At 52.9% G+C, this 24,923-nt stretch overlaps 7 protein-coding genes across 7 annotated transcripts; 5 read left to right on the plus strand and 2 right to left on the minus strand.

Moving 5' to 3' along the window:
- Positions 1–347: 347 nt before the first annotated feature.
- Positions 348–1,771, plus strand: PPH3 (Metallo-dependent phosphatase-like protein; the record flags this gene model as incomplete). The annotated part of the gene is made up of 4 exons (XM_083193675.1): positions 348–364; positions 432–555; positions 605–695; positions 762–1,771. The coding sequence occupies 4 exons, from the start codon at positions 348–350 to the stop codon at positions 1,769–1,771; spliced, it is 1,242 nt and encodes a 413-aa protein (XP_083050623.1).
- A 200-nt stretch (positions 1,772–1,971) lies between these two features.
- Positions 1,972–2,712, minus strand: ACO1O0_004235 (uncharacterized protein; the record flags this gene model as incomplete). The annotated part of the gene is made up of 1 exon (XM_083193676.1): positions 1,972–2,712. The coding sequence occupies one exon, from the start codon at positions 2,710–2,712 to the stop codon at positions 1,972–1,974; it is 741 nt and encodes a 246-aa protein (XP_083050624.1).
- Positions 2,713–9,695: 6,983 nt separating this feature from the next.
- On the minus strand, positions 9,696–10,873 carry BIO2 (biotin synthase; the record flags this gene model as incomplete). Its single annotated transcript, XM_083193677.1, has 2 exons — positions 9,696–10,601; positions 10,676–10,873. 2 exons carry the CDS (start codon positions 10,871–10,873, stop codon positions 9,696–9,698), a joined length of 1,104 nt encoding a protein of 367 aa, XP_083050625.1.
- Positions 10,874–13,259: 2,386 nt separating this feature from the next.
- On the plus strand, positions 13,260–15,176 carry ACO1O0_004237 (uncharacterized protein; the record flags this gene model as incomplete). The annotated part of the gene is made up of 1 exon (XM_083193678.1): positions 13,260–15,176. The coding sequence occupies one exon, from the start codon at positions 13,260–13,262 to the stop codon at positions 15,174–15,176; it is 1,917 nt and encodes a 638-aa protein (XP_083050626.1).
- Positions 15,177–16,658: 1,482 nt separating this feature from the next.
- ACO1O0_004238 (cupredoxin domain-containing protein) lies at positions 16,659–17,366 on the plus strand (the record flags this gene model as incomplete). Its single annotated transcript, XM_083193679.1, has 2 exons — positions 16,659–16,931; positions 16,992–17,366. The coding sequence occupies 2 exons, from the start codon at positions 16,659–16,661 to the stop codon at positions 17,364–17,366; spliced, it is 648 nt and encodes a 215-aa protein (XP_083050627.1).
- Positions 17,367–18,193: 827 nt separating this feature from the next.
- AFG1 (AFG1-like ATPase-domain-containing protein) lies at positions 18,194–19,971 on the plus strand (the record flags this gene model as incomplete). The annotated part of the gene is made up of 4 exons (XM_083193680.1): positions 18,194–18,297; positions 18,382–18,524; positions 18,581–19,034; positions 19,092–19,971. 4 exons carry the CDS (start codon positions 18,194–18,196, stop codon positions 19,969–19,971), a joined length of 1,581 nt encoding a protein of 526 aa, XP_083050628.1.
- Positions 19,972–24,222: 4,251 nt separating this feature from the next.
- ACO1O0_004240 (uncharacterized protein) lies at positions 24,223–24,690 on the plus strand (the record flags this gene model as incomplete). Its single annotated transcript, XM_083193681.1, has 2 exons — positions 24,223–24,232; positions 24,263–24,690. The coding sequence occupies 2 exons, from the start codon at positions 24,223–24,225 to the stop codon at positions 24,688–24,690; spliced, it is 438 nt and encodes a 145-aa protein (XP_083050629.1).
- Positions 24,691–24,923: the final 233 nt, after the last annotated feature.

Here is a 24,923-nt window from a genome sequence, read left to right on the forward strand (position 1 = left end):
TTAACAAAGAGCTCCGGAGAAACTATAAGTCCGAGCTTCTAGTCACCCCAACCACCACTGCTCTGCTTGGAGGGGCATTGCATTGTCCCAAATTCCCAATGCGCCACTACCCAACCTGTATCCGTAATCGCCAACTCTTTCTATCACACCATTGATATATTTTCCTTCTCTTTCACACAGCATCCTGATACAATAATTCGCTTATTTGAACTGACTCAGCAGAATATCTGGCTCTCCACTGGCGGTGAATATTGCGAAATGCTGTGATATCGCATGACTAGTATCGTCGAGGACCACCACGTCGCGCTCAGTGCTGCACGTGTTGCGATTGTCCAGCCTCCTCCGCCATGAGCGATCTTGACAGGTATGGCGGTTCAATAAAGGTCGCATCGAGTCCACAGAACGAAGTAAGCTGACGGTTCTGCACGCAGAGCTATTGCGCAGCTGCGCTCATGCCGACCCATCCCCGAAGCTCAGGTCCGCGAGATCTGCCACAAGGCGCGAGAGCTCCTGATCGAGGAGGGCAACGTCGTCACCGTTACGGCGCCTGTAACGGTAAACATTGTAATGCAGTCTGATTTCCCCCATCACTAACAATGGCCAGATATGCGGCGATATTCACGGCCAGTACCATGATCTTATGGAGCTCTTCCGAGTTGGCGGCGATGTCCCAGACACAAACTATCTGTTCATGGGTACGTGTCCTATCTTACCACCATTGTCTCCCACGTACACACACAGACACTAATTCTCAAGAAAAGGCGACTTTGTTGACCGTGGATTCTACTCCCTCGAGACCTTCCTCCTCCTTCTGTGCCTCAAAGTTCGATATCCCGACCGCATGACCCTGATCCGCGGGAACCACGAATCGCGCCAAATCACAACTGTCTACGGATTCTACGATGAATGCATTAGAAAGTACGGCAGCGCGAACGTATGGCGCTACTGTTGCGATACCTTCGACTACCTCGCGCTCGGGGCTATCGTCCTAGGTGCTTCAAACACCCTCTCGTCCAGCATCGAGCCCATCGACTCGGAGACCGAGATTGAGGTCTGCGACCAAGGTGGAAACGTCATGAGCCGTTTCCCCCGGCAATCACACCAACGATCGGCTGAGCAGGGGAGGAGCCCCAACGGGGTCGCCGGCGGGGACAGGACCGGGCCCCCTGGATCCGGCGCGTCGGGCGACAGCGGCGGCTCCATCGGCAACCCGACGGGCGCGGTTTTATGTGTCCACGGCGGCCTGAGCCCGCTCATTGACACCATTGATAGGATCAGGTTGATCGACCGCAAGCAGGAGGTGCCGCACGAGGGCGCCATGTGCGATCTCCTATGGTCGGACCCGGACGAGATTGACGGCTGGGGGCTCTCCCCCCGCGGGGCCGGTTTCCTGTTCGGAGCTGATATTGTCAAGGTCTTCAACCACAGGAACGACCTCAGCCTCATTGCCCGGGCGCACCAGCTTGTCATGGAGGGTTTTAAGGAAATGTTCGATGCCTCCATTGTCACTGTCTGGTCCGCGCCTAACTATTGTTACCGCTGTGGCAACGTCGCTGCCATGCTGGAGCTGTCGGAGGATGACTCGGGCACTGGCATCTTCTCGCGAAGCAACGGAGATGTTGGTCGCAGCGAGGGCGGCGACGGCGTCATGGTCGAGGGTGAGCCATTCGCTAAGAGCGGGCCCGCGAGGCGGTACCGGGTCTTCCAAGCTGCGCCGCAGGATTCTAGGGGGATGCCAGCTAAGAAGCCGGTGGCAGACTACTTTTTGTAAATGGGCTTAAATCTCAGTGGCACATGTTCTTGGTTTTTATTTAGTATTGCGGATACAGGAAGGACTACCGGAAAGCACGGAGTTTATGAATTCAGACTTGTCTACCTATGTTCAATGGCGACTACCACTTAGTAGCCTCTACCAGATTTGGTGCACAATACTCGTAGTATACAGGGGAGATGATCAGAGCCACCTTGTGCTTAGACTTCAAAGAAGACGTTCCCCTTGTCATCCTTATGCTGAGTGGGGATCGCACTCGCGGCAGCCTGGAAAAGGGTGACCCGGCTGATATTGGCCAGATCCATTGGGCAGAGACAACGCTCTTCGAACCCCAGACCCCCCATCTCACTCTCAATACACTCAGCCATGGCCTGCTGGGCCTGACCGTCCCTCCCTTGTCCGGGATTAGGCACTTTGAGGATTGGGGGGGTCTGCCGGAGGGCTTGACCCAGCTCGTGACAGTGATGGGTGAAAAGATGGTCCTGATCTGGGGCGGAATCGATGAGTCGGGAGATCGTGCGCATGGCGTTAGTGGTGGAGCGGATAGCCTCTGGGGTTGACCATCGGGATCTGGGCGCATTGCTCTTGTTCTGGCCGTTGTCATTGTTGGCAAGGTCTTCGCTGTGGCCTGACTTGGCCTCTTGTTCAATACTATCGCCACCCTTTTCTTGTTGCTGCTGGCTCTGATCCCACTGTGCCACCCCAGACTGATACTCCAATATGCGGACAGGATCATCTGTCTCTAGCGTTGCTGCTATTGCAGCAAGAAGTTGCGTTTCCTCATCGAGAAAGGATTGACTCTTAGATTCATGGGCAGATTGGTTCTGCATTTGTTGGGGCTCAGAGCTTTCTGCTTGAGACGTCTCGATTTCTGGATACTGCTCGCTAGACCTAATGTTATTAGAGGAACTCGCTTCTTGTCCTGGTGGATTGTCATCCATAATCTTTGTTCCGTCTTCCTCCGTCAAGTCACTATTATCCTCTTGGCGACTTTCTAAATTAGTTGGATTATCAAATAGCGAGTTTGGGGATGAGCAATGATCATTCATTCCATCGTCTTGCTCTTTCCACCTTACTTTTTCGTTGCGGTCGTCATTGTGGTCATCGTTACTGTCATCGTTGTCAGAGCCACCTTCGCTACCGGAGGAGTCACTGGGTGGAGAAGGGGGGTTCCCACTGGATCCGATTGCTAAGGATGATGAGCTGGGCGTTGGGGGGACTCCCGGTGTTGGTGCTGTGGAGACCGGCGTTGGGCCAAACGAAGTGCCAGGGGCATTAGGAACCATAGTAGGCGAAGGAGTCTTCGTGGTAGGATCTCTTGTGGTCCCTGTGGACCCAAGAGACTCGGTAGTCTCTGGAGTTTTGGACCTAGGTTGAGTGTCCCCAATCTTAGTGAGTAGCTCTAGTTCTGTATTAGAAAGCCCGGCCACTACGGAGCCCTGACTATCACAAGCAGGCGTAGGAGTTTCTAAACCCAGGGACTCTGAGATCCTTAAGTCTTCTCTTAGCCCTTTGGGTGACTGGCTAGCTTCCTGCTCCCGAGTAACTTCAGACTGCAGATCAGTTGAAGAGGCGTTGTTGGGGTCCCCGGTATTGTCGGGCGGTCCCACTTCCGAAACGATAGAACCCGGTGAATGGGAGGTTCTCATGTTAAATGGAGAACTTGGAGAGTGCAGAGAAGCTGAAGGTCGGTCTGTGTTTGTTGAGTTCTCGGTATCTGCTGGCTGGGGAGTGTTGACAGCCTCAGGGGCATTCAGGGGCTCAACAGAGTTGGATGTTGTCTCATTGGTAGCGGCACCAGTGACACTACTCGGTTCCAGAGGATTTTCTGGAGGGTTATTTGGAGGAGAACCTGAGGGCTTGGGGGTATTTGAAGGCTGTAGAGAATTGTGTTCCTGGGGAAGGGATGAGGGGCGAGATGGGTCTGCAGAGGTTGGCCCCGGTTGAGAGGGGCTCTGCGCTTGTGGAGGTGTTTGCCTTTGATCAGGCTCTCTCCTGTGTCTGCTGTTTGGTACAGTTATTGCCATCTCCTGAGTGGTGATGATTCTCCCGGAGCGCAGCTGCCTTCCCTGCGGTGCCGACACGAGCATCACGCTCCTCCCGTCCAACCATCCCCTACGCGGACACTCAGCCGGGCTTCCCTGAACCCCCGCCAACCAACGAATAGGTCCTTTTCCGGGCGTGTCGTTAGGTGTAGGAGTATATGTGGTCCTCTGCCGCTTGTGTGCCGAGGTGGTAGCATTGCTATGGTTGTTGTCGCCTCGGGGACGCTTGTTGGGGCGCTCAGGACCAGCGATACGTCTCTTCTTGAAGCTGCCTGCGCCGGCTTGGTGGGTGGCTTTGCGATTGTGCCTTGTTTTAGGCTGATTTGAGATTGTTCAGTTAGTTTCTGCTGAATTGGTAGTGGGATGATGAATCTGAGGCCCTTGTCATACCGGCATGGCGAATTCAAGGTTGTGTATACAAAGCGAGTCGAAAGCGCCAGAGTCTGCGAAGCTGAATTGGTATCTATTCCACCAGTATCGAGAACAGTCTAGGAAGGAACAAAAATGATATAGGTAGTTTGGAGCCCATTGTTCGTCGTTCTTGCCGTTTATATGTCAACAGCATGATCTGTGACTTGTGACTTGTATTGTTGAAGGCTGTTTCCCCTATTGTCAGTCGTACTTGCCCCTTTGATTGCCTGCGTGCCTAGACAAAATGTTTGCTGATTCAGAGATTGTATGGTGACAATGAGGTAAACAACGACAATGAAGGCAATTAGTTGTCATTGTGGCCTCTTTGGCATCCAAGGGCATGGGCAGATTTATGCGAGCTTGTAGGTATTCTATTTGGGTATGCATTGTGTTTCATTGAATCATTGTAATCCCCCCTACTGAATGAGTACAAAGGCTCCCCAAAGCGTGGTACAAGCGGTGTGTTTTTCACCATTTCACCATTTCACTGACCAAAACAGCCCCTTTGTCCTTTCCGTTTTCCCCACACATCGCTAATACCACCCTTCGAGTCACTCTTCTTCTCGTTTATCATAGCTCCATAAGAACTGAAATGGGGCCTCAATGTTGGACGCTCTGCCTGCGCAAATTCGGGTTGAGAGGTCGAGTTTGCCTTTCCCATGCAGGGTTGCCAACTATAATCGGCAGAACCGCAAGAGTCATAACACCAGCAAGAGCTCGAGGCAACGTTCCCACTTCTCTACCTCCCCTCTTCCCTGACCCTTCGCAGGACATTTGTGTCTCTTCTAGACACAAATGCCGCCGCAGGCTAAACCCCCAACCCCAGTGACCCCAACCATCTCAACCCATTGTTGTGGCCCGAAACGACCCGAAGCAGCCAAGATGTTGGAATCCAGTCTTATGATCTCCCAGGACCCTTTATCATGCTTGATGTAGCTATTCGGGGATATTTCTGGTTGAACCCAGGAAAAGGGGTCAAGTTGAACAATTAGAGTTTCGGAATAAACGACGGCGATCTGTTGACGGGTAGATAGCGCATGAACTCGTTTCGTGAATGGGTATTAATCGGTCGCCCCAGGTATTCGAAATCCAGTCTCGACAGAAACTCGCATTGCCCGCGGCAATGACACTTTTTCTACACCCGCGGTGGAAGAAACGTCTCGGCCAAGCTCTTTCGGCAAGTTCCTTATTTTCCGGGCCTACACGTTTCCCCTGGCTAGTTTCCCACCCTCCTGACAGTTTGAAAAGAACAACCTACAGCTTTTGAGAAGCTCCAAGACGGATTTTCGTGATCGGAATCGGGTACTTGCAATCTTCCAAAATCGCGGCGCGCACTCCGAGACGTAATTGGAGCTTCGGTTCCCGTCCTGAATTGAATCGGTGCTGAGATACTCTTCCAAACTTCAACTCTTCTTCAACAATAACCCCCTGGGGGGCCATAATCTCGGGGATTCGTATTAAAGGGGGCGTTCGGATTACCGTAATTCGTAGAAGCCCCCGATAGATCGCCTGCCATCTGCTGGGTCGAAAACCCGCCCTGCTGCTGCGACTGCTGTTGCTGTGGTGTCTGCTGTCCAGTAAAGGTATCAATACGGGGCGTGGATTCCGAAGAGTAGACCGGCGTCGAGTACTGAGATGAGCCTGGCATCCCTCCTGGGGCCACGTTAACTGACTGATGATGAGCGTACGCCGGGATCCCCTGCTGCTGCGGCTCCCACAGAGATGAGGTGCTCGTCGACGCACTAGTTATGGATGCCTCCCGGCTTGCTTGTCCGGGCAGTGGGAACGGAGTATTCGGGTCAAGGCTAGCAGGTCGTCGTGGCGCAAGCAGTTGCTGCAGAGACTGAACGGACGGACCGGGGCCGGCTCCTGGTACCCCAGGAAACCCCTGAGCCGGTGCAGCGACACCGGCCGCTGCTGCTGCCGCAGTCGCGGAGCTCATATCGACGCCAGGATGGCCCCCCGTCGTGGTCTGTAGGTAATGGGCAATGTACTCGTCGCTGATACCCTGTTTGTGGAGAAGTTCGCGGAGCTGCCTGTTTTCCTCAGCCACCCGCCGGGCGGCCATCTGGACTTCCGCCGAGGCTTCAATACCCTGGAGCTCGCATGTCCTAAGGCGTTGCTCCAGCTCCTGTAGATACTCTCTTTTACGCGCGCGGGATCTTCTCTGGTTGTCTCGGATGCGGGCGAGATTGGCCTTTTGCTATACAAGTGCAAAAGGAAGAAAGGGGCTCGGTGTTGGCCAAAGGGATTAACAACTTCTTTCGGGGGGGGCGCAGAAGGAGGAAGAACAGCAGAACAAGAGATGGAGAGGTGGAAACAGAAACAGAGTGGATAGGTTTGAAATGACTTACTGCAGGCGTTGACATTTAGCATGGACGTGATTCGCGCGGGCAAAATGTCGCTGGCAGGTTTCTCCCATCGAACCTGGCACGATGGACTCGCAAGCGGCAGCAAGATCAATCCACTTTTAGAGAGAACCTTTCGGTCACTGACTAGGTTTATCCGATGGTTCGTCGATAGTAGGAGGAAGCAATGTCTTGGTCGAAGTCCCCCGCTGCTGTCGGATCCATGTATCTGCACCAGACAGTTCCTCTTTCCCGCCACAGGCTTGCAGGTAAGTAAAAGGAGGCCTGGAGAAAACAGAGAGGGTTTTTCTGGTCGAGTAGGGCAGGAGAGAGTGCAAGAGGAGGAGAGGAGCAGTGATATCTGCCGGTCGAGATGGCGACGACGCGGGAAGATACAGGTTGATGTTGTTTGGGGCTGGATCTTGCTACGTGCGGCAAATCCATGCACCATATCATGTATCGAATACATGTGCACATCCACATAGATATCCACCTCGTGCATGGCCTGGGCAGCAACCTCATTTAGCGCCCAGCCCAGCTTCAGCCTTCGGGGTAGAGGTAGAGCGAAGAGCAGTTAAAAGCAAGCACAGAAACCAGACGGATACCCAAGACCCAGAAGCGGCCAGCCAAACAGGCTAGAACCAGAATCACCAGGACAATGCCAATTGGACATCGCGTCTTGTCACGCTAGTCAAAGGAGGGTGGTGGGAAGTAGTCACATCACCCACCGTCTTACCCACGGATGAGCCCTGGTCTGGCGGTCCATGCCTAGTGCCTGGTGGCAAGACGCCACACTTACCACCCAGTAAGCCATCTCGGCCAGCCATTGCCCAACTCAGTGCGCTCTGGTGCTGTCAAGGACCAAGGACCACTAGGTCGGCTTCGGGCCTCATTTATTCGAGGCCTGTCATACAAGGGCTTCGCAACTCGAGGCCTCCAGGACTGGAGACATGCCGTGGACTTGCAATCCGACAGCCAAATACCGTCGACAGGCTTGGGTCGAGTTTAGCATTATACCATGGCCTAGCCAAGTTCATGGGAGATGACTGCCATCTTGGGGAAGCGATTCGCCAACTTGCTGTGGCTCATTCAAAGTTGGGCGAAACTTCGCCACGATTGGGGTTTCTGGGTTGGGACTTGACGGATGCAGGAAGGAAAAAGAAACTCTTTTTCGGCTCCTAAAAGAGACCCTTCGCCGGCTCCTATCGATCCGAAAGCATGGCATATCATCCGCAAACACAGACCACCAGAGTTTGATCCGGCCCCTGGGAGCCATGCTGCTAGCGCGTGCTCGTGACCGTCATCAGCCCAGGACCATGTTGCGAACTCTGTCAAGCAGCCAGGACGGCGTGGCATGATGGATGATGCCGCATGTCTGGCAAGAACTTGGGTGATTAAGTCTGTCGTGCTGCTGACCCTTCGCCCCCCATGAGCTTCAACGGTCGTCTCGGATAGATCCCGCGAATTATGGGGGACTTGCAACAGACTCAAAGTCAGTTTGGTGCCAACGGCCGCCTTGAATCATGAAACCACACCACATCAGGTTGTTAGTTGGATTAGTCGCGTTAGTTCTCCTTCCAACTCAAGCCACCTATTTGGTTCGCCCAAACTCTGTCATCCACATGTGGACTAGGCGAGGTCTCCTGCTCTGGTTTCCCCACGGAACGGGTAACTGGGCCATTTTGTGGGCTCGATGGCTGGGAGCAACTTGGCAAAGACCGATAATCTAGAGTTCTAGACACCACTGGCCCGCACCGATGCGCTGCGCTAAACACTCTGCATTGTCCACAACCAAACAAAGAAAAAACGGCCTTTATTACCATGATCAGTTAACAAGGGGCAATCCTTGCTAAATGTCGATGGGCAAACACCTGGCCCCAAATGCCAATTAGACGCCCGTTGCAAGCAAGGCCTCAGACACAACGCTCCTGAGTCCTGATGGCCCCCAAGGGAGCAACGTGACCTTGGTTGCCTGCGGCCCGCCTGGGGGGCAGGACAAGGCTTGGATTTGTCGATCTTGAATCCATCCAGAGGTTGACCGAAATCATAAATAACCTACCCGTAGTTCCGGTGTAAATTACCCTGAGGGTAAGAGTGCAGGCTGCAGAGTTATGATCAGCGGAAGCAATTCCTCATTCCCCGCGCGGCAGTTAGGACAAGCGTCCAGGCGAGGGGACCAGAAGAGTTTAATTGTTAGGCCCTACAGTATGGCTCCAAGCCTCAAAGGACTAAGGTTTTCACAGGACTGTGAAAAGCTCGCAGGCGGCGTTGCCCAAACGTTGAGCTTGCGCCACACACGCAGGTGGTCCCTCCTCGCCAGAATCCAAAACCCCGTCTGCCGGGAGGATTCGCAAATTGATGCTGTCTGTCTTCTGACTGACTTAGTAGATCCTAGTTGACGCATTAGGTATCGGGCGAGTAACTACCATGTTCCTACTGTTATGCAGTAGTTATTAGACGCCACTGGCATAATAGGGCCATCGGAGTGAGTCAAGGGTGCCATGGCAGTCCATGCTCGCCTGGATCCGAGTGCGCCTTGCGTGCTAAAGCTTCAGGCGTGAAAATTCATCGTTTTCCTTCAACCATGTTACACAACTTGACCAATAACGTACAGTACTTTCAAGTAGGCTCTTCGGCGCAATAGCTATCCCCAAGTGCCTATAGAAATCCGACGCTTATCTCATCTAGTCATCTACTCATGAAACCCCTGGAGGGCTAGTTGTACTAGTAACTCGGCACGATTGGACGGTATCCGAAAATGTCAGCGAAATGACATCCATGGACCCATGATCCCCCTGCTTGGTTTGAGCTCCAGGCAGCACACAACGCCCCTCCTTCCACTGCATGGTTTGTTCCTTCCTCCCATTACCAACGCGCCCTTTCCCAACTTCTCTATCAAAAAATGGGCAGCCGCGGCTAACTTGCTTCCATTCCAGCTTTATATTATTCGATCTGGTTCTACATGCCTCTATGTCGTCGGTGGCTGTGTCTTGGTACTACAGTAGCTCTGGCCCCCCTTTTTACTTCCTCGTCCAACATCCGTCATCTTTACTCTGTCCAAAAGCAGTTTCTCCGAGACATGTTCCCACGCACTTGCTCACATGTACAGATACCCTAATATTATTTCTCCGGCTTTGGAGACTTATCGAAACTCCCCATCGGCCTCAATCCCCAGCGACCCAGCATGGCGTGGTCCTCGTCCCAGCCGTTGCACTCTGTCGTCAGCATCTTCTCACCGGTGAAGATAGCATTGGCGCCAGCCATAAAACAGAGTGCCTGCTTCTCCTCCGACATTGTCTTTCGCCCAGCTGCGATACGGACGATGGTAGCAGGCATTAGGATGCGAGCCGTCGCAATCGTCCTAAGCATGCTCGTGAAGTCAATTGGCGGCCGCTCTCCAAGAGGTGTTCCCTTGATTGGGACCAGAGCGTTGACGGGGAAGCTTTCTGGGTGCAAAGGTAGTGTTGAGACTGTGTGCAGCAACCCGATCCGATCCTCGGATGTCTCGCCGAGGCCCAGGATACCACCTGAGCAGACATTGATTCCAGCGTCACGCACGTGGCTCAGCGTCTTGAGTCGCTCGTCGTAGCTGCGAGTCGATATAATGGATGGATAGAACTCGCGACTCGTATCGACATTGTGGTTGTACGCGGTCAAGCCAGCCTCCTTGAGCTCCCTGGCCTGCTCTCCGTCAATCATGCCGAGCGTCACACAACTTTCCATTCCCATGGCCCGAACCCCCTGTACCATGGCCTTGATGTTCTTAAGGGCGTTCTTGCGACCGCGCATATCGCGCCACGCGGCGCCCATGCAGAACCGGGTGCTCCCCCTTTCGCGTGCTGTGCGAGCGGCGGCCAATACAGACTCGACAGTCTCGACCTTTTTCGCTTCTATCCCCGTGCCCTTTTGGTATCGTGTTGACTGGGCACAGTAAGAGCAGTCCTCAGTACAGCCGCCCGTTTTGATATTCATGAGTGTGCAAAGCTGCACCTCGCCGGGGTCGTGGAACTCTCGATGGACCTGAGCCTGATAGATGCCATGGGGTTTTAGTTTCCGCAGACCACAACAGCGCTGCCTACAATCAAAAGATATCAACGTACAGATTGAAAGGTCAGTTCCATCAGCGGTTGGTAGTAGATAGCCGCAATCTGCTCTCTGGTCCAGTCATGCCTGGGGCTCTTGGTGGCGACCGCATCCCGCAATATGTTGCTTGCAGTCTCTCGTCGCTGCCGTTCGGTCTGCTCGTGACTGGTAGAGCGGATGGCTGTCGGTGTTACGGAGTCGACAACCGTTGACATGCAGAGGCCAGCTCGTCTAGCAGTAATAGCGATTGGCGCAAGTTTGGACCGCGATGATACCACGGCCCAACCGGACGGTTTCCACAAGAGAGTTGACATGGCTATTTCGATCAAGATGCCTCCTTCAGCAGCAATCACAAATTCACAGAGACTGCATGTAACTTGAAAGGAACTCGACGCTGCGACCTCGGATCAAAGGCGTATATGACACATGTAATCAACAATCCTGGTCGGCAACCGGCAAGGCAATGCGCGGCAATCAGCCGGTGTTGAACAGAGTCAAGTGGGGGTTACAGCGTCACGCATACTGTCGGGGCAAGTTTGTTGAGCTCGACTCTCGAGCGTCTGGTGAGTCACAAAATTAAATCACTGGTTGCATCAGTCAAAACTTCTCTGTACGAAGATCAATGAGACTAGTGCTGCATGCTCATTTTCCTAACCAATTTCTAGTTCTATTTACTAATAGTTCACTAATAGTGGGTAAAAGAGACGTCCCCAATGTCCATGCCAACCGGGACTCAACATACTAAGTACCAGTATTACCAGGCACTCAACAAGCTGTTCAGGTAGTGCAGATGAACTTGATCCCTCATTACTGTCTCAATTTCTTCCTTCATCCTTAGCAGCTGCTGCTCATCGCTCGGGTCTCCTGTCCGCTGCACCCGCCTCCTCACTTCCCGGAACTTGTGCGCCGCGGTCGCGAATCTGTCCTCCGCTTCGGCAACCAGGTTTGTTTTGAGGCACTTGGTACATAATTCCGGAATTGCCCCTCCGTCAGGCAGCGTCCGCGGAAGGACATGGATGCTCTCATGCGTGATGTGTCGCGGGGGGATCTGGTGCCCACATCCTGGGTAACGCAGCTCCAGCCGGCAAAAGGGGCACGTGCCATACGCATAACACCAGGTTTCTAGACACTGTGTGCCGGCAACATGGCCGCATGGAAGAATCGAGAAGGTTGTGTCATTAACAGTTCCGCCGTCGGCGGGGCTCCGGAGCCTGAAGCGCGCGTCCCGGCAGATTTGGCAGACCAGCGCGGGCGGGCGGTCGATGAGGAATGTGACCTTCGGGCAGGGGATAAAGGACTCATCTCGGTCATAACTGTGCCGCGGTTGGAGCCATGACGGGAGCAGCGACCTACCTTTAGCAGCAGCAGCAAATTTCGAGTCCCGAAGCCGCTCTTTCAGCGTGGTGAGTGGAATATCCACGGATCTCTTGGATCGCAAGTATCTCCAGTTTCTTTGTCTGCCTTGGCAAGGTAAGTTGGTATGTTCTCGGCTATGACTCGCTTCCGATGCCATCTTTATAACAAATACTCCAGGTCTACTTCCAGCAAGACAACAATAGTGGCAACTTACAAATTCAGCAGAGAATAACTGAAAAATAACTAGGAGATGTCCTAGGTATATATTGTTGATATTCGATATGAACAGAGCTTCAGTTCAGTATGTTCCTCCTTGTCCTTGCTCGAGGTATCCTATAGTACAATACTGTCCAGTCGTTTTGAACAAAGGGCTTCTTCAGTATGCATACCCGCAACAGCGTGCCATATATTACTATCGCTTATTGGATTACTGCATTATTGCATATTTGGCAGACTTTGAAAAGTGACCTTTATCTCCATTTCGACTACCCCTACTTCATGCTATATTATATACGAATTATACTGAGTCACAATTATACGACTTCTATATATAACAATACCTCTAGCGTAAAAGCTTAAGATTACCCACGATTAGAGCTTTAACTTATGGCCTCGTAGGTAGAGGTAGTGGTAGTCCTCATAGTCGAAGGCTCCCACGCTCATAGCCATGCGTGCAATTAGAGGCACCGGGAACACTCACAGGCCTTACAATAAGAGCAAGCGCTTATAATTAGAGATAGCGGCAATATTATATATAGAAGCTTTGTAGGTGATTATAATTGAATGCGGTTCACATGTTCGGTAAATGCAGTGTAAAGCTGAAGGTGGAAATGAGCTACTTTTCTCAACGTCGGCCTAATGTGCGACCGTATTACTGACTGGTCGTAATAATGAAATATTACAACTGATCATGGATAGGATGCTCACCCGACTACGCCTTGCAACAGCGGCCAAATCTATAGTTAAGACTGTTGACGATGTTAGCAATCAACAGCCTTTCTACCTCTACAGCGATCAATAGTTTTTAACGTACCTAGGTAGCTATGGTTTAGAGCAAACGTGTTCATCTCCCTAACAGGGACTCTTTTTCTTGGAACACGATTATTAGTGTTGTACTTGTCGGTAGCCTGGCAACCCCACCCCTCTAATTAGTACGCCGGTACGTACTTACTGTCCCAGCTCACCATCCCCATAAACGTGCTTCTACATGTATTTTTTGCACTTTGGTCTGTCGTATGGCAAATAATGGCGGCAAATTCAGCCCTCGAGCAGCTACCGCTACTCATATTACAGTCTATTTGTGAGTTCGTTGATTGTGACGGCTTCGACAGACAAGACTTGATTGCCTTGGCGCTTGCAAGCAAAACCTGTTATGAAGCTTCACAGAGGCACCACTTTGACAGTATTCACATTCATGTGGAAGGCCCACAACAGCTGATTGTCGATGTGAAGAGCCTTCAAGACGTCTTGGCCGTTGGCAAACGCCGTGCGTTTGTCCGACGCTTGGAAATCACAGGTAGGACGCTAGAACATCCCGACGAACCGTTAGAGACTGGGGGAGATAGAAGGTGCTGGCAGAACACGGTGAGAGCGCAGAGAACACTCACAAAGAGCGACCGGGGGCGCCGGTCGGACGAGTCCTGCATGTGGAAACTCGACTACTCGTGGCCGACTGATACCTTTCCCGAGGCCGACGAGACATGGGCGCCTTTGGCGGAGCTGGTCACGACTCTGACGGGCCTCAGGGATTTCATGTTTGAGTCGCCGCAACAGATACCACGTTGCTTGCTCGACGGTCTTCGCCAGCACTGCCCACGGACTCGCCTACACATGCACAACTTCAACCTACGCAGCCTAAGCAAGGTCCCAGAGGAGCCTCCAAACCTCCAGATTGATCCAGGTGAATGGGAGCTCGTTAAATCACCCAATCTCCACTGCGTGGTCTATATTTCCGATAACACCGTTGGAAAAGACAGCCCAGCGCCAGGTTACAACCATGACGCCATCATCCGTATGTTTGGAGGGCTGGCACCAAAACTGAGGCTGCTCCACTGGACAGGAAGCTTTTCTATGTCTGATGGCCAGCAACAAAGCCCCAGGCTCCCATGGAACATTGAAGGAACAAGATCGGGTGCCGGGCCGCACAGCCTGGTTTACGAGACTACTTGGGATCCTCTACCCGTACTTGGACTCGAGGCGTGGGAGAATTGCGGAGATTTGGGTCAGCTCCGGAACCTCGAGATGGGCTCCAACATCAGCGTGCAAATGGCGCAAAAGCTATGTTCCATGGCCAGAAGCGGCGCCTTTCGTTCTCTCCGCTCCGTTTCCGGAGGATTCGAGGATTTTTGGGACGAGAAGAAACTAATCATGACTGATCTTTTTTGGAATCTACCTCCCCTTGAGAGCATCTACATTTCCGGCTCTTTAGGGAAGGATGGGCCGTTGTTCCAAGTCATCTTGGATCACCATGGCAAGACGCTTCGCAAACTCGGACAGACGTTGGGAACAACCCGTGTGCCGGTGGTGTCGAGTTTATACTGGGCACAAAAGATTGATCTTCTGCGGGAACATTGCCCGTACATAGAGACCCTGGAATTCACGACTATACGTAGCCGTGACAAAGCCGAAGAGATGGCCATGTATCAGGCTCTGGGCCGGATGCCACGGCTAAAGCACGTCATGCTCAAACTCCTGATCTGGGACTACCCCAGAGTAGAGGGGCCTAGTTTCTACCTGGGAAACGAGCAAGGGGAGTGTCTTGAGGGCCTCCGCGAATGCCTGATCCAGTGTGCCTTTGATGAGAGTCTAGCGTGCTCTCTGTTCGGAATGATGGACGGAGGGACACTCGAGTGGTTGGATCTAAGGGTGCAAGCCTCGTGGGACGGCGATCTGAGTGTGTATCAAATGCTGTGCTGGATTTCAAAATGCTGGTATGTGAGGAAGACGGGTTCTGGCGTCCTCGTTGCGGAGCAGATGGGCTTGTCAGCCGATGGAGCGCCGAGAAAGCGTGATATTTTGACTGAGCTCATGCGCAAGGACTTCAGGGACATGCCTAAGATCAAGGACATTTGGACAAGTATCTGGCCAGGAGAGCCCAAGACGCCGGGGGACTGGAGTGACCATTGGTGGAGTTTTCCCCTCGGGGGAGATGACGGCCAGTAGCTCGGAGGTCGCCGATGGGATCCGGGACGTGTGGGGCACATCGGAGCGGGAGCGCCGCAACGGAGACGCCCCGAAGGCAGGATGTATTAGGGGAGGGCCCCGGAAGGCGACTTATCCGGTGTGAGGGCAGCCAAGGTTCGTGGTCAGAGAGTGGCCAACTTTTATTCGAGTGCGTCAGGGCTTGTTATTACTGATAGCAGTCCTACTCGGAGTACTACTACTCGTATGCAACAGTCCGGTGCACTCTTTACCGAGTCAGAGCTAGAAAGAGAAACTGGATCAGAAATGGGTGGGTCTTTGGGCACTGCCACACTGTCGGGCCCGTTCTGTCCCACGCCGGCCGGCAATTTGGCTACTATATTTAACCTAGGAGGATGATGAGAGGACGGGGCAATTGTGGCACGACCGACTACGGATAGTACTAGTACTAGTACTACCACGTACCGCCCGGTAGCTGGACCAGGCAAACCTGTGCTTGCTCCAGGTGCCGCATTCAATAGCGGTCAAAGGGGAGCAATGACCTCTTCTCTCCGACCTTGCACCAAGCACTAGTATATGGATACCTCGTATTACTACGAGTACGTACTACGAGTAGTGGCTCCATTACCTGAGAGCCGCCGGCTAGCCGCGTCAAGGCTGTCTCTCACATCCAAGTCCTGGGACTCAGCTGATGAGAGCACGCCCAGCCAAACCAACAAGAACGTTGGTAAGGCATCGAGCCGTGTAATTATGCTCTTGGCCCCCGTCCACGGTGTTGGCTAGCTGGTGCGACCTGCATAATAAACAGGGGGATTGATCAGCAGTCAGGCGTCGTCTCCCAACGTGTTGGTCTGGGGCTGGACGTTTTTTTGAAGGACCTGTGGGTTACGCACGTGCCAAGCTTGACGGCGCCGTGTTAGTATTTCAAACTCGGAGAAACCAGCCAGCCGGGGATTTAACAATTACGTTACATAGTAGAAGCACATGTCGCGTGTTTAATTATACCCATCAGGGCAGTCAGGGCAGTCAGGGCAGTCAGGGCAGTCAGGGCAGTCAGGGCAGGAAGTGAATCAATGACGTTGTCGCCCACTTGAAACCCCTTGGAAGGAATCTGAGTCAGAATGCAGGACCGTCGGGCAAACAAATCCCAGCGTGATGGCCCATGAGACGGTGAGATTTCTTTCCTAAACAGGACCCAACACGGGATGGCAGAGGCAGTGCGTCATTGCGCCTCCCAATGAAACGACCCGTCTTCTTGGCGACGATGAGCTGTGTCTCGTATTTTTGATGCAGCCATCATATCATCCATGTACCAGCGCACCAGGCACGAATCTAGTAGGTAAGCACTACGGAGCACGGCGACTCCTATTACCCCAGATACATGGACGAGTGCTCGTATATGACCACCGCATCCACCAATTTGTTTTTTTCCCCCCCTCTGCATCCATCCATCGCGTCGCTTCTTCAGGGTGCAACATTCACCACCGCCCCCAAACCAACACAATGCCTTCCGTCAAGGGTCTCCTGGCTGCTGGCGTCGCCCTCGCCTTCGCCTCGCAGGGCCAGGCCAAGACCATCAAGGTCACAGCCGGCGAGGACGATTCGTTCGACCCGGACGAGATCAAAGCCTCCAAGGGCGACGTCGTCGAGTTCCACTTTGAGCGCGGCAACCACAGCGTCGTCGCCGGCGCCTACGACTGGCCCTGCAGCCCACTCGAGTACATGAGCGAGGGCAGCTTCTTCTCCGGCTTCATCGACACCGACGACGACAAGGCCGTGAGTCGCACTGCATACACTATCGAAGGCTAGGGAGGAAAATAGCTAACAGGGATCCAGGACGAGGTCTTCCGCGTCACCATCAACTCCACGGAGCCCATCGCCTTCTACTCGTCCGTCGGCAAGCAGTGCCCCGAGGGCATGGTCGGCATCATCAACCCGGACGACAAGCAGACTCTCGACAAGTACAGCAAGGAGGCCGCCAAGCAGTCCACCGCCGTGTCCCCCCGCAGCGACGCCTTTGGCGGCGAGGTCGTCAAGGATGGCGACGATGACAGCAAGGACGATGACAAGGATGACGACAAGGATGACGACAAGAACGACAAGGACGACGACAAGGACAAGGGCGAGGATGGCGAGGACGCTGCTGGGTCGTTCCATGTCCCTGTCCTTAGCCTGCTTACTGCCGTGGGTGTTGCTTTTTTCATGGCCTAGGCTGGGTCAACCTTATGTATAAGAGTTTCCATGTATAAGAGCAGATGCTGTAGACTACTAACAGTGGCAGGGCGACCAATTGGGGGGGAGGTGGGCGTTAGTTTGGGGCTTGGGGATACCAGAGCTCCCCTAGATATTAATATCTTAATACCCATTTGTTTTCGCGAGTCAAACTATTTGCGCGGTCTTGGACTTGGTGCATCAATTTGTGTTGGGTGGTCTAAGATGCGTGTGAGAGAGATGGGTATTGTTTGAAACTGGTGCGTCCATGAACGAAGAACGTCTATTGTTATCTGAGCTATTGGGTAATACGTCACATGAGGGCTCACCAACATGTTCTACTCAGTGGCAATGCAAGGGCTAAACTGGATGTGTTATCCAACATGTTTGTTGATGCTATCCTGTGGTCCAGGGTAGGTCAAGATGCCAGTGGAGCCATCGGTGCTTGTTCTGAACGCCGAAGAGCGGTCAATAGTGGCCATTAGAGGCTAGTCAGGCCCAGTACGGAGTAGGTATTAGGCCATTGCTGGGGCCGCCTCGGTATCTCCCCCGCGGGCACGGTACGGTTACTTGTCGCACTCTAGGCGGGCGCAAAGCCGATTCCCCGAATTCTGCCACATGACGGATTGACGGATCCATGGATGGGCCTGCCCACTTCTTCTCCGACGCCCCAGAACCTCCGGGCAAATTTCGTCACTTACCCAACGTCTCCTCCATGGCATAGCAAGGGACGCTGCCGCTGCTACTATTCGTGTTCCTACCTACTATGCCTCTCGATTGACACGCGTCTGTTAGACCGCCGACACGCTTCCGAACCCCCGGCAACCATGCGCCCCAGCGCCGGCGTGCGCATCCACCTGCGCAAGGTTGCGCGAGCGGGGGCACCACCACCTCCAGGAGGCCATTCCCGCCATTGCGCCCGTCGCGCCAGGTCTCATTGCACGAGGGCGACTCCCAGACGCCCCGCTGCTGTACCGCATTGCTGCAACTACGCTCTGCGCCCAACTGCTTACAGCCCGCTAGATGCCTCGTCATGGCACCTCAAGCCGCGAACCTTGGCGACAAAGGCCACGCAGACCGGGACCGTGCTGGGTCCGCTGCAAGAATATGACAGACGGGTTGAGCAGGGCCTGCTGAAGAATGACAAGCACCAGAGAGGTAAGACATGGCCCGCTAGCGTACAAGCGGGAACCCCTCTACTTACACCGCGGCAGGCATCATTGAGAACCTCCAGCACCTCCACGACGAACTACGAGACTACCATGCGCCCCCGGTCGTCCACCCCAGCCCAGACCTTCTCAAGCCGGCCAAGAAGTCTGTATTCTCCTCCCTCTTCAGCTCCGGCAAGCCTGCCGCCAGCGCCATTGGCGACATCCCCACCAACCTCCCGCGCGGCCTGTACCTCTACGGCGATGTCGGCAGCGGCAAGACCATGCTCATGGACCTCTTCTACGACACCCTGCCCCCGTCCGTCCGCACCAAGACCCGCATACATTTCCACAACTTCATGCAGGATGTCCACCGGCGCCTGCACAAGCTCAAGATGGAGTATGGCACCGATGTCGACGCCGTGCCGTTTGTGGCCGCCGACATTGCCGATGGCGGCAATGTGCTGTGCTTTGACGAGTTTCAGTGCACCGATGTGGCCGACGCCATGATTCTGAGGAGGTGAGCGAGCATCTTCAAGTCTGAGCTCCAATGTGCTCTGGCTAACGGAAATGGCAGGTTGCTGGAGTCACTGATGTCGCATGGTGTTGTCCTGGTGACGACGTCGAACCGCCACCCCGACGAGCTGTACAAGAACGGCATCCAGCGAGAATCCTTTATCCCGGCCATCCAGCTTCTCAAGACCCGCCTGCACGTCATCAACCTCGACTCCCCGACCGACTACCGCAAGATCCCCCGCCCGCCGTCAGACGTCTACCACACCGCGCTCGACTCCCACGCCCAGTCCCACGCCGAGAAGTGGTTCCGCTTCCTCGGCGACCCGGACAGCCCCGAGCCGCAGTCGGAGACCCAGAAGGTCTGGGGCCGCGACATTTTCGTGCCGCGCGTGAGCGGGCGCTGTGCCTGGTTCACCTTTGACGAGCTGATCCGCGAGCCCAAGTCGGCCGCCGACTACCTCGAGCTGGTGCGGCATTACGATGCCTTTATCGTCACTGACGTCCCCGGCATGAACATCCAGCAGCGCGACCTGGCCCGCCGCTTCATCACCTTCATCGACGCCGTGTACGAGGGCAACGCCAAGCTGGTGCTCACGACGGAGCGGCCCCTGTCGGAGCTGTTTGTCACGCGCGACGAGATTGCCGAGAGCCTCATGAAGCACAACCCCAAGGACTCGGCGGGCGGCAGGAAGGATGACGTGGACAAGGTCGTGGGCGGCATGATGGGTGATATTGAGAGCAGCGTCGAGAAGCTCAAGAAGACGGACCTGTTCGCCGGCGAGGAGGAGGCGTTTGCCTTTGCGCGCGCCCTGAGCCGCCTGAGCCATATGGAGAGCAAGGAGTGGGTGGAGAGGGGGATGGGGCTGGAGGAGAAGGGCGGCAAGCGCGAGAAGGATAGCTGGACCAAGACGAGGAGCAGGCAGTATGAGGATTCGATGTGAACACGATGGGGGAGGGGGGTTTGTTTTCTGTTTAAGTTCTCCGCGGTAGATACCTAGAGCGTTGGCATAGAGCATACCTAGACGGCGGATTGGGCATTTTCGACATGTGGATTGTCTGATTGTTATACTCTGGCTCGCCCAACACCATGAATGGAACACTTGAAGTGAGGAGGCTTGCTCGATCCCTGTGCCGTAAAGTAGGCGATCGCTTGATTGCGAGTGTGATGTCTCTGTTTCCGGTTACATGGCCCACCCCTTGGGTGTAGCACCTCGAGTCTGCATAGTAGATTTCGAGAGGTAGCGTTCATAGTTTCTTTAAAATAATCGATTGAATATTGATCCCTTCCTTTATGACTCGCTACTTTAATCGTTTGCACTTGTCTCGGTCAAGCAGTCAACTTGCCCCCCGGCCCCCCCCTTCTGCTAAGAAATGAGAGCTTTGCTGTTAATCGAGGCTATTGAAGGTCACTTCGGAGGTAGTGTCCCGTTTCGCCAACAACGCCGTATTGAGAGAAGAAGAGGGAAATTAAGGCTCAAGGGGGACAATGCAGCGGCGGCCCTTGTTCATGTCGTACACCTTGCTGCAGCGGGTATCGTTGGGGAGGTCGATGAATTGGTTGGAATACTTGATCCAGACATTGTCATAATCGTCTCCTCCAATGCTCGGGTCCTTGCATGCGTTCCCGGGGTGAACCTCGACCGAGTAGGGGAGCCCGCCATCGGTATAGCTGTCCCAGCCGTCGGCGTCGTCACAGTTGAGGCCTCGCTCAACCTTGAAGCCACCTCCCTAAACGGCCACTGCCGACGGATTATCCGGGCATTTTATAGACTTCTTTGTCCCCTTGGTCTTGTATAAGAGGGTTCTATTTTCAACATGTCTCCATGGGTGAAGTTGAATGACTTCATTGCATCTTCGCTTTTGCCCTTCCTCCAAGTCCACTTTCATCCTGCATGGCCTCTTGGTCAGATGTGTTAGCCTCTGTCTAGAACTGAGAACCGAAACGGGAGATATTAGGGTGGGAATATAATTAACTACGCCATGTAATGATCTGTGTCAACAATATACTAGCAATGCAGCTAACAGAGACCTCTGCGTCTTCCAAGGGAATGGGTCCGTAGATCTTTGCAATTATCAGGGCGTTGCTTATTCTTAGCTCTTCTGAACTAGTTGTCGAATCTACAACGTATGAATAGCATTTGTTTAGCACTCACAGATATAATGGCTCCTTGCATATCCAAGACACGCAATGAATTTGACTACTAGTACTAGGACAACAGCTCCCGGCGCAATGCCCCAAAGATTGAACGGTTCGATGGGGTCAAAAAAACCTCCGGGCGGCGTGCGGGCTCTGTTCTGCACCTGGACGATCGCCAAACAAGAACATTTCAAAGGGTTCATGGCTTCACTCATAAGCGGCGCAGCATGCTGTGCCTCGTACTGACATATAATACCACTACCTATTAGTAGTAGGTAAAATAGAGAGATCACTAACTAACTTGATGTGACGTCATCCATAGGACGATAATTCGTGAGTTGTCCGCTTGTACGCAGCATCAGCCTCTGTGGTCTGCTGCGCCGCAAAAACATCTGGCCAGCCCCCCCCCTCATACAGTCATGCTACTTCCACGTTGATCGGACACGGCATCTGACTCTGGGGGACGATATAATTGACGATTGATCACCCACTCAGCACTTCAGTCCGTCTGACATTGATGCTTGTGCCGCGTACCCGGGAGATCCTCTTGACGTCGGGACTAATAATAGGCCGTCTGAGATTACCGCTGGCTAGAAATCTTCACGTGCTGTCGGTCGCAAGACCATTATCGTACATATTAATACGCGTACGAGTAGGCTCTGGGAATGCTTGCAATAGTTTTAAAGACCTCGATGAGACTACAGCCGTTGATCAGCGGCTGTGGTATCGCCTTTTAACACAGTACTTACGCGGGCGACCCCGTTTTTGGAGACGACTAAAAGCCGTAGATGGGATCTCTAAAGGGTATCTATTGAGATCTTTCCCGGCCGCCTGAAAACGACCGCCTGAAAGATTCCAGCTGCTCGGGAAAGGATCTATGCTCTGCCGAGAGCCTGTCTAGCACTTTCAACCGTCTCCAAAAACGGGGGCCCCGCGTAAGTACTGTGTTAAAAGGCACTTGCGTCTTGTATTCTCGCATTACCTCGGACGTATTCAATGCGAAACCAGCCATCACCAGATAGTTGAGAAGGAGTCCTCACAGAGGTTTCATAATTTGAATGACCCAGTACAGACCAGCCATTGCATATCGTGGAGATGGACGGCATAATGGCCGCCTGGTTGGTAGTCTTTGCTCATAAGGCGAGGTAACAGTTTTTTTTAATCCTGGGTTTGTTATTGCGTAAACCTCCCAGCCTGCCTAGCTATATAGCTTTAAAGAGCGATTCCTCGTTTGCGCTGACAGTTTCGTGACCTAAATATCCATATCTCACTAAGGGGAATCAGTTGAGGGAACTTTGCGAATATTCTTGAGAGATATTGCAGGATCTTTGCTTCAATAATGCATCGAGGTTTATAAATTTAACAAACGGCGTGTATGTATTACTAGTAGCTATTGTTACTTCACTGCGCCTATTACGTAGGTTATACAGTTCGTCCTCTCCGTCTAATATATAGGCTTCGGATTGGTTATCAAACTCCCCACTAGCACCCCGGTTATCACATAAAAGCTATTTTACTTCTGGTACAGAGTAATGCGCACGCTGGAGTATTCCGAGGATACGGTGTTGATCTTGTGCGCATCGGAGTCGGTCGGTCTACCAACTATTAGTGTCGCGCGCACGGGTATAATATAGGGTCGAAAGAACGTTTTATTTTTATCTAGTAATTGACCAAAGGTCTGCCTCTTTGGCTTGTGTAGGCCGTTTCTGGTTCTTGAAGCTGTCGTTGATACTCGGCACGTCTAGAGCCAAGTTGTTAGAGATCAGTCATTCACGGGACCAACGCCGACGTGATTACTTACTGATATTTACACTTTACATAGTATGATTAAAACGAGCCGAGAAATTATTTTTGCCGGACCTGCATACTACTAGCATGGTGGTGCACGCCGCCCTACATGAACAATGCGATTCCTGAATTATTGTAAGGCGTAGTACATCGTGAGGCTGTTGTATCCTCTTAACAGCCCTCCATTGCTTGACCGTATCATCACTGTTATTGAGGCACCAGGGGGATAGATGGTCGACCATTTCACAAAATAAGATACCTTAGGTTAGTAGTGATTTTACTGTGGCAAAGGGTACTACCACTATTAAATTAATGGCGTACCTACGTCCTCTGCTATTAGCGCAAAGAAACCTGCTTAGTACCTAGCACGCTTACAATAACTCAGAGATTATATTGTAATGATAAGTTATGGCACTCTATGAGTGCGCTTGCTTTTTTGATCCCGTTTTCTGTTGTGTTGGTTAGAAGCGTATGTATATTAGTATAGTACTATGAGATGATGCTCTGGGCCACTGGACTTTGAAGCCTGGGCATCCAACTTAGAACTGCGACGTTATGCACTTTCCTTGTGATAGGGCTATCGGGGACTCGAGGTTGTCTAGGCGTTTCAGGCCCCTGAATGGCGCTTGAAGCCTGCCGATGAACTTGTCGTCTTGTGGTTTAGCTCTGCATTTGGGTTAGTAAAAAGCATAAAAAGGGTTCCCCGAAGCGAGACTCAGGGGAAGACAAAAAGGGAGTGACATACTTACGTAGTATCTTCTATAAATCCTCTTTGAGATGAGGCGGCGGCCATCGAGTCATGTCGAAATCTGGGGTTGGCGATTTCCAATGGTGGACTGTGGAGCTTGGCACTTGGCCTCAATACCACTGTCCACCATCAAGGCGCCATTGCTACTACCTCCTAGCTCGAGACTGTGTTGTGAACTTGTGACCTTGCCAACACCGTCTGTTGTTTGCGAGGTTTGTGTCAATCGGGAGCATGCAGGCATCTAAGCAACGGAGAGACACTGGAAGCCAATAGAGGGCTGATCGGAGTCACACAGTGGCGCAGAAGTGTAACTTCTTGTCTGTAAGTTGCCTGCCGCAAATTCACGGCGCCGTGAACAGTAGTGAATGCTGCCAGCAGTTACTATGAACTCTTGAGTCGCCTTGCTGCCATGGGGCTCTCAAGGAGGGAACTAGGTATCCAGTAGGTCCATGAGATGTCCATACTTCCTATTTAACTGCTGGTCCTCTTCCCAAAGTTGAAGAGTTTTGAATTAGAGTCATGTGCTTGAGTAAGGCCATCTAATAACTTGTAACTATAGTCCGGCCAAACTTTCCCGCCTCGTCGATCCTGGCTGTTGCTTCTGCGCTGCGCAGCGACGGTGCCCCGGCCTCACTGTGCTTCGGCACGGACAAGGAGCTTATCCAGGATGGCCAGTGTCAGATCTACGCCGTCCAGTTCCTAGATGATGATGGTGACCCTTGGGCCGTCCGCATTCCGGTGCACCAGACCCTGCCGACCAGCTCTATCGCGAGTATTGTTCACGATGAGATGGCTCTCATGAAGAAGCTCAACAATACAGGGTTTCTCTGGTCGCCAAAGTTGACCGGAGGTGACACCGGCTTTGATAATCCCGTCGGACACCCATACTTGGTCATGACCTGGGTACACGGAGATGCCCTGGAGTGGACTCCGACGGTGTCAATTGAGCGTCGAAGTAAGGTCCTTCGTCAGCTCGTCCAGATCTAACTAGAGCTAGTCGAGTGTACTAAAGAATCACGTTCGACTCCCGAGTTTCCTTGTTCTATACTTGTTCTATATAGTAGCACATAGTAATGGTTGGTATTTAGCTAACATGGTCCCAGGCTAAGGGATTACAGCCCAACGATACTTGACCGAAATAATTGATGGCCAGATCGCCCGTGTACTTATCGGGAAGCTGCCGGAACTCGACTTTCAGAGTTGCTTTGTCCATCGGGCAT

Source organism: Amphichorda felina (genome assembly GCF_050947745.1).
Source record: "Amphichorda felina strain 45539 chromosome Unknown scaffold_4, whole genome shotgun sequence".
In the NCBI taxonomy this organism is placed as follows: Eukaryota; Fungi; Ascomycota; class Sordariomycetes; order Hypocreales; family Bionectriaceae; genus Amphichorda; species Amphichorda felina.